This window comes from Atta colombica, unplaced genomic scaffold (assembly GCF_001594045.1).
Source record: "Atta colombica isolate Treedump-2 unplaced genomic scaffold, Acol1.0 scaffold236, whole genome shotgun sequence".
Lineage (NCBI taxonomy): Eukaryota > Metazoa > Arthropoda > Insecta > Hymenoptera > Formicidae > Atta > Atta colombica.
The window spans coordinates 657,993-667,657 of NW_017259334.1; the positions used below are offsets into that span (position 1 = coordinate 657,993).

Consider the following 9,665-nt stretch of genomic DNA (forward strand, 5'->3'; position numbering starts at 1 on the left):
TCTCTGTCTGACTCTTTCTCTTGTACCAGCTGTCGTGGGCGGTGACGATATCCGAGCACTCATCGGAGCGATTTTACGCCCGCGGTGAAGCTGGTGTGGGCACGATATGAAATTGAATGAAACGCACTGTCCATAAACTGATCCTATCGGAAGTTCTTCACGGACATGAACGACGACTCTCGCTTCCCGTTAGCTGTGTTCTCCCTGATAATCGGTGGTAGCAATTATCCTGGAGATTTTCTCGAAGATGCCGACGACAACCGAGATGATGGACGGATGTATAATCAATTTCGGATTTCTTCCGAGGAATTCGAGAAAGATCAATGAGATTTGATTAATAGCGTTTTCCACTGGAAAAACTGGTACAGCACTAGCGCTAGGTTTAGATGAAATTACTGCACTAGTGCAGGTTCAGTGCGATTCAATGGACATATCATTATACATGCATTTCATATCATTAGACATGCATTTTTACTCCCTAAAAATATAATTATGTTTAAACTTAAATTACTTATTTTATAATATTCTGATTCATTAATTTATTTAAAACATTTTTTAAATTTTTACATTTCAAGAGTTTTGAACGTCAAAATATCATTGCTTAGCTATTATTAGAAATATTGAAACTAAACAATGTCATTGTTATAACATTAATTACAATGTAATATCATATCATAACATAATATCAGGATTGTGTAAGTTAATGATTTTTTTAACTGAAAGTTAAAGTTTTAAATATTAAATATACAATATTTAATATTTACAATATAAATATACAATATTTAACTTTTACAATATTAATAAAGGCTTTACAATATTAATAAAGTTAAATTAAAAGTTGGAAGAATAAAAAATTAACTTAACGTAAGTTAAAAAAAAGTTAATTTTGAAAAAAATTATTTTTAGATCAAAATGTCGTAATTTTTCGTAAAATGAGATTAAATAATTACAATATAGATTATTAAGTAAATTTTTAATTTTTTTATTCATATGTCACATAAGTATATAATACATAACGATAAGTTATATAACTTCAAAACAACAGCCACATAGAGAAGATATACAAGATCAGTAATTACTTTTTAATAAGTCTTAAATCAGAAAGAAATTGACCAATTACAATCGAATGCGAGAAGAATATTTGATTGTAATTGATCAATTTCTTATGATTTAAGGCTTAAAACACCTTTGTAGATTCGGACTAAAGCTTATGACATAAGGCATAACCGCATAAACCAATCAGAGGGCTGTATTAGCATCTTAAGAAATTACTTAAGATGGTCTTAAAATATGAATAGATAACGAATATATATATATATATATATACCTTATATTTATTATATCTTATTATTTTTTTAAGATGTTTAAAAGAGATAAAAAAATTTTTTTTAAAAAGTTAAAAGTCAATGTTCAAAAATAATTTAGTTAAGTTAAAATTTAATGCATTTAAAATTAACTAAGTTAAGTTAAAAGTTATTAACTTTTTAATTTTTTTTTTAACTGTTAACATTTTAAGTAATTATTACCTAATCCTGCATAATATCATACCTTAGCACGAACACAACCTCAATTTCAACTTTCCACGTTGGTTTCCACTGACTTCAAAGACAGTGAAGCAAAAGTTGTACTCATTGCAAGTTTTTTGCATCAGAGTTTTATCAATGGAACATTAAATACTGAACTAGTTTTCACAATGGAACAACACAATTGCGCATCAGTGTTGCACCAATAGAAAACGCTATTAATCTTACTTCATCAACTTTTAAAAGATTCATTTCGTCATATTAGAGAATTCATTTTTGTGAAAGGAAAGAGAGAAACAGGGAGATGCTGCCTATAAAAGATAAAATTTGAACGTCGGAGAAGTCTTTTTTGTCAGCGATGATAAAAATTTTCATTCCGGCGTATCGAGAGAAATCTTATTTGCATCAGTTACGTTATCGAGAAACGCTTTACTACATCCAGAGAAAAAGGCAAGTGATGGCAAAAAAGCTACAAAAGTGACAAGTACGCGAGTTGTATATGTAGTATTAATGTAAATACGGAAAGATCTTGCTGAAGTATCTAAAACTTTAACTGGAACAGATGAAAATAATAGGAATACATAGGAATCTAAAGCATGATGAGTAAGTAATACTGTAAAAAGTTTTGACATTCTTACATCAATTTGAGTCATATAATTATTTTAATCCAAAATTATTTTTATATCAATATCTAACTAAACTTTTTAATATTTCAGCAAAACCGTCTTTTTCGTGCACAACACGAAATAAATTATTTTGTAATTATTGCAATTAATTATAAAATACAAGACAGGCTATATAAATCGTAAGTCACATCGCGACGGGTGTTTCGTGACGTTTCATTGCATGCTTGCGTAAAATTAAATTGAGGATTTCTCGTTCATGTGTTGCAGCTGTCCGGACTGGTGGTAGGTGGCATCGGTATCTGGACGGTAGCAGCGAAGCACAGCTACGTGTCACTGATGTCCACGTCGACGTATCCTACTTTGGCCTACGCCTTGATCGTCGCAGGTGTACTGGCTGTCATCGGTAGCTGGCTCGGATGCGGCGGCGTAACTTCTGAAAATCGATGTGTCCTCCTCGTGGTGAGCTTTAGTCATATATCAACGTTTAACGAGCGAAATAATTCCTACAGCAAATATTAATTTTATCGAAACATTGAGATGGATATATATGAAAAATATTCGCTTATTTATTACGTGTTATTTATTAAATTTGTTTAATTGATCGAGTTAACTCGTTCCGTTTCATTATTTGACTTTATATACAGTGCTGCGTTTATTACATCCAGAATTGATTATAATTATTCATTAATCATCGCCACGTCCGAATTACATTAATCGACTTGCAGAAATCAATGTGGAGTATTACTGCAGAGTTTGACGTGAAGTAATATAATCGGATCGATTACAATAATAATCCCGTTCTATGCACATTCTGTCAATTCTCGTAGAGATCTTAATTTATTTGATGATAAATGCAAATAAATTAGTGATCCGCTTTGCTTTTATCTCACAAGTGAATATTTTCCGCTAAAATAACGAATTTGTCTTCTTCATTATCACTCAAGGAAATCGTGCATATGTTTTTCGTCCATTTTATCGATTTTAAAGAGAGAATCATTTATCAACAAGATGTGGTATCATTCAAGTAATTAATTTCTCGGTTTGCGAGCGAGAGATAATCACGAGAATATCTTCTTGAAAAAGTGAAGAAGTGTAGATATCAAAGTCGGATACAAATGAGATATCGCTCTTAAGGTACTTCTTATCGGGAATGCTAGATGTGCTTTTATGCACGCGATCGTCTGCAATGTCGTGATACATTATGGACTGCTGTTTGCAATCGATATCATGTCGAACACTTCAGTCGGTTATCGAAAGTCATCTCGCAACTATCTTGACAATATGTCTCGTTTATAGCCTGTCGGTTATAAGAAAAGATAAGGCAAGAAATTTCAGATTGATGCACACAAAACATTTTTTATATTCAAAAATTCATTTATATATAGAATTATATGTATATAAAGTAGAGCCAAAATTATCTCAGAAAAGATGGGTTGTTTCGTGTAAAAACAAGTATAAAAAAATAAGACAAGAGATGAGATATAATAAGTTTCCTCCGCTTCTTTCTAGATTGTATCACAATTTCGATTGCATCTTATACGGAGCGCATAAGCCATAGAGCTCCTAAAATAGAATAGACCAGATATCAGAAACTTGTATAGATACGAAGATTGCAGATGAGAGAGAGAGAGAGAGAGAGAGAGAGAGAGAGAGAGAGAAAGTAATATAGATATATATATCTACACAGAGCAATATTTAAACCAAGTTGGTCACAGAGAGAAGCTGCATACACGCAATATGAAAATGATTTCTGCGGTAGCTGCAGTGTGAAGTTATTAAACAAAGTTCGTATTAACTGTCTAATGGATGGTTTCATACTAACATCAATTAGCTCTAAGTGTAGTTTAATTAACTCTCTCCTTTTAAATCTGTTGATAACAGATTCTATTTATAATAGATAGGCAAACAGAGAACATTCAATTAACTATTGTTAGCAACTGCTTTTGAGGCCGATTAAATTTCATGTATTCCTCTGAAATCTTCATTGTGCGCTAGTTATAATGTCGATTTAAAAGTATCCTTTCATCTTATTTGATAATCATTTGTCAATTGACGGTGGACTTCTTCGAGGGATTTCAAAAGAATTTTTATATACACACATATATATATATTCATTGTTAACATCGTTCTTTGAAACTTCCTAAGAACAACTTCGTCTCAAAGTAGCTCGAGCACGTTGCTTGAAGTCAAGCTGCTCTTCACCTACGGGTTCGAACATTCCTTTGACTTAACTGAGCGGCTTCAACATTATAGCTCAGGGCAGTCTTTGTTAGTTGGAAGCCAGTTAGTTACGTGACCAGCAAAAAAACAAACTGTAAGGTTTATGCGAGTAAATTAAAAATCATTATTCAACGCAAACTAATCCGACAAAATGAATTATTCACTATTGTTCACTAATAATGTTCACTAATATTCTCGATCGCGTTAATATTATTCTGGTCCAAAAACGCAATCTCGTTGTTGCCTTAATTGTTATTTTTATTTTACAATTTATTTTTCTGATAGTGACAACTATCACTATAGTTGACAGTCAAAAATTATTTTTAATATATCAAATAAGATGTTTTTTATAGATTTTTGAAAATAATACCAATACAAATCAACTTTCATCAGCACGTTAAGTTTCCAAAATAATTGAAATTAAATTGAGATTTTATTAAATTGAGGTAATATTTGAAATTTTTTGAAAAAGATTACCTACGTTATCTTGAAATTCTGATCTGAAGTTATGCCGTATTGCATATATTTCATAAAATACATTTTTTAATTTCAATATCTTACTTTTTAATCATGTTTATGCAGAATTTAAATTGGAGTTTTGCTAAGAGAGATAGTAAATCTCAATTATCCGCCTAAGACGAAATTTATATTTATAACTTGTAGTTTACGACTATCGATGCACATAATAGAATGCAGTTTTTTGTGAACTAGTTTAAATCGTAATTTGCGAATTAATCGGTAGTGCGATGCTTTTTTTCATTGCGTGTTTCATTGCGTGAGCGAGAGCGTATTTTCGCGTTTCCGCAAATTTCACGCTTCCCGAGCGCGCGTGGTCGCTAAAAATACGCGGCTTTGGCCTTCAACGACGTGCAAAAAGCCCCTTACCTCTCTTGGGTTATAAATGAAAAATCGATAATCCCGCAACTGATTACAATGAACCGTAATGTCGATATGAGATAATTCACCGTGCTAGCGACTCTCTTGCCGGATCCGCTCTCCCTCATAATAATAAGTCGCTACTAACAATGCCCGACCTCCTCCTTTGAACCTTCAGGTAAGGGAAGTTCTCGAACTCGCCTTTGACCTTACCCATAGTCTACCACCTCCGACATTATCGCCGTCGGCCGACAAAGTCTCGACGATGCTACCCGAGGCTGACTGGAGCTATAGATGCTGGCATATTTTTGATAGCGGCTTAACTCGCGCGCGCCACGAAGGACGTTATTCATCGGGGATATCGGCCACCACACATACGCGCGAACACACGACTGTTTAATTTAACATGCATTAATACGAACTTATAAAGTAAAGCAGGAATATATCGCGTCGCGAGAATTCCTATTGCGGCGTACATCGTAGATCGCTATGTGTTTACAGATTATTTAATACGCCGCTTGTCGGCGGCTGCTTCCAAGGAACGCCTAGAACGAAATATCTCCTTCGTATGCAATCTACATCCCCATGTACCGAATTTGACAAATTGTGCATCCATGCGTTGCCCCACGATATTATTTTACAGTCGCCCCGATCCCAACAGGGAGCGATAAACTTTATCTATAAACTTGCGATTCAGATCCCATTTTCTTTAGACACTTATGAAATGTTTAAAGACTTCACAGAAAAAAGAGTTCTGCTGAAGTATCTAAAAATTTAGTTAGATACAAATATCTGAAAATAATTTTATTGAACTATCAAAATAATTATACAGGATAAGTAAGCTGGTTACTTAGAATGTCAAAACTTTGTGCAGCATTATGCTTGCAGGTCATCATACTTATACTGAGAAAAAATTCTAATTGAAAATGAATGAACCAGTAAGATACTGATTATATCAATCAATTCCGGTCATCATAATTGGACATTTGGTTATCTCAACTGAAAAAAAAAATAGATTTAATCAGAAAATTCTGATTTATCCATTTTCAACAGGAATTTTTTTCAGTGTAAGAGTTCTACTACCATAATTATTTTAACGGTCCAACAAATTTATTTTTAGATCTGCACTGAGAAAAATGTTTTAATTGAACTAACAAATGAATCCAACAAGAATAGCATTTTTTGGTGAGGCAAAACAGAATTTCTAGTTATCATAATATTCGTTTATCTAGTTATCAAAAATTTTATTTGATCTTACTGAGATGTCATTCTTGTTGGATCTTTTTATTAATTTAAACAAATCGGAATATTTTTCTCAGTATAATTAAGTTTTTACTTCAGCAAACCCATTCTTTCCGTATACTTTGCTTTCTTTTGAAGAAATATTATATATATTCCGTGAAAACTTGGTTTTTATTCTTCTTATTCACTTAAAAAAAGATATAATATAGGTTACTTCTCATAAATCATTCTTCAATGGAGAACTCTTTATTTCCGAGAATTATAATAGTCACCCACGATAAGCCTATCGAGAGATATATTTAGCGGCCTTCCCCTATCTTCGTTCACATTCCCCCTTTCAGAAGGAGGGGTACCCTTCGCCGAGTAATAAATCGACCTTAATCGGGAGTTACCGCGACGACCGTAAGTGGTAGCTCGCGCTTTCGCTATATCTCCAACGACACCGACCACTGGATTATCTTTAATCCTGTCTAAATGATAGTTAAACACCAGTAACGAGCTTTGCCGATCGTTACTAACCGCGATGTTCCGCCATGCGGTTTCCCTGGAAATTATGCCGCCACTTCTCATCGTCGGTTTTTACTTCTATACGCGTTTATAACGTGTATATATGTATAATCCATTGAGATTGCAAATGTTATTCACTGTCAAGCTTTCTACGATGTGTCTGTAAAAGAAATTTAGAAAGTGAAGTTTTTAATGATCATCATAGATATGAACGTCGTAGACATAAACATCTTCACTTGCACTTCAATTAGTTTTCTGAGCGGTAAATCGTTGTTGACTGAGTATTAACACTGTTACTTCCGCGAGGTGTCTAATCGAAGAAATTGAATTATCTTTTATTCAATCTAATCGTCAGTTAAAGTGGCATTTGCCAATCTCTTGTGTGTACAGATTTAAATCACGATCTTAATTGCATAAGTGCTCGTCTCGAGCACAAGACAAATTACTTTCTTCACGAACTCAAGAAATCGTCTTTCTTCATTCATCAATGTGACAAACGATATTGTATGACTTGTAACACTGAAAGAAATGTTTGGTATTTGTAATTGCATAATAAAATAATAATTATTAGAAATTCCATTTTTATAGCTATTACTGCTATAACATTAGCAATTATAATTGTCATTTTTAGTGCCAACTACTTTCTTAAATATAACTAAACAGAATTAATATAAATATAATTATTTATAGTCAATAATTATAAAAGCTCGTATTTATAATTATTTTACCATGTAATTATAGTACAAATGCCAAACACTTTTCTTTCAGGGTATATAATTGTAACTAAATAAAGATCTATTTTGACTATTTAAAGAGAAAGTTTTCTTTATTTACATTCTCCGCTCTATCTGATTAAACGTGTTAATACGCTTTTAACGCGAACGATTCATCTATTCAAATAAAGATGAGGACTAAATCACCCGTAATAACCGTCGCTAATCACCAGATAATTCCACTTAACCCGTACCACTTCCCGAATCATTAGTTCAGCCTTAATTGCGCGATTTCCCCCCCGAAGCACCACGGCTATGAACTGCGCTTTTTAATCGTCCTCTTACGACATTATTACAACCATAATCCTCTTTATTATTATTTTCACACATTATCGATTGACTATTTCGTATCTTTGTCAACGTGATAAATCACCTGCGCTTCGAGAGAGACTCGCCGTCTGCAGCGCAAAAGAAACGTTAAATCACTCGACAACAACCATCACTAATCACCGGGTAATACTACTACTTGCACGCCGTTGCACTCTCTCGAATCACGACTCCATCCATCCGCTCGATCTTAATTGCATAAGACTTTCCCCGTGTACATCTCGCGCAATCTGCCGTGTTCTGTCTAGCGGTATGCAATAAATGGATGCAAAGAAACTTGCTTACATGGACATCTCATGAATGCCAATTCGCTTGCATTACTTGTGTCAGCAAATAAATTAACGTCATTAGTTGCGACGGTCGACATTACAAAAGTAAAAGATTTTATTTTTTTGCCTGTCTACTTTACAAGATTTATAATGAAATGAAATGATATAATGAAATGAAATTGACTGTTGTGAATTAAACATATTATTTATTAGCACAGATAATACATATAATAATAAAGTTAATAGAGAAAAAGGTAGTATTTTGACAAGTGTAGTTACAAAAATATATTTTTGTTATGCAGATTTTGTTAAAGCAAAAATATTAATTGACAGATCTGTTAACAGATTTTGTTTCAATTTTGAGCGGTGATTTTTCATTGTGTTGTGATTCATTGTAGATTCTAATTTTCGTTCTCGGCCTATAACCGTACTTGCTCAAGTAAATAAATAAATAAATTTTCAAATATGATCTGTTGATTGACGAATTAAGAATTGAACGAAAAAGATTCTTAAAAGTTTATCTGGAAAGTGATGTAATAATATAATTGATAGTCCAATCGGATAGTCCAGATTACTTTTCTTCTACTCGGATTGTACGAAGGAAGGTAAAACGCACATTGAATAAACCACTTGATTGAAATCGCAATCAAAATAAGAGATGGTTGAGTTTTTAGGGCCGTCGACTTTTTTTTTGGAGCGAGTGCCGCCGGTCTACGTTTTCGATTTAGCAGCCACGGGAATGACGTATCGCGGCAGCAGGATCTCCGAAACAGAGCTTGACGCCTCGGACTTGCTCCGAACCAGTTTAACATCTCCCGGACGCACCGGATCCAAATGCTTCGGGCGAGACTGCATTACTTTCTAAGTATCCGACGTGCCTTAATCGCGGTGCTCGTGGTTAATTTATGCGAGAGAACAATAAGTCGTGAAAAGAAAAAGACAAGCTCCGTCGGCTGGAAAGGTATTGCATAGACCGCAAAACGCTATTTGGGGTGTTTATTATCGAAGGAAGATGAATGATGGCATACAGACTATGGGGAAAATTACGCAGGGAATTACGTATGATCGCTGATCCAAAGATATATTTAAAGAAGAACAGCAAAGAAGTGAATACTTTCTCAGGCCTATTGTCTAAATTTTTTTAATATTAAGTGAAAATGACAGAGAGAAATGTTTAAAAATAAAACGCCTTATTCGGTTTTGCGGTGTCTAATAATATTTTTTTCAAATTGTGCGAATTTTTTTTATTTATTATTTATTACAATAGTTCAGTTTTTCTCGTGTTATTTTTTGATATATGGT

General features: G+C 33.5%; 1 protein-coding gene across 2 annotated transcripts in view; it reads left to right on the forward strand.

Moving 5' to 3' along the window:
* Nucleotides 1-9,665, forward strand: part of LOC108688605 (CD151 antigen-like) — a 129,357-nt gene that overhangs the window by 101,318 nt on the left and 18,374 nt on the right. For both annotated transcript variants that reach the window (XM_018194932.1, XM_018194933.1), the window contains exon 4: nt 2,417-2,608. In XM_018194932.1, the coding sequence (XP_018050421.1) occupies nt 2,417-2,608 (192 nt within the window). The remainder of the gene's footprint in view (nt 1-2,416; nt 2,609-9,665) is intronic.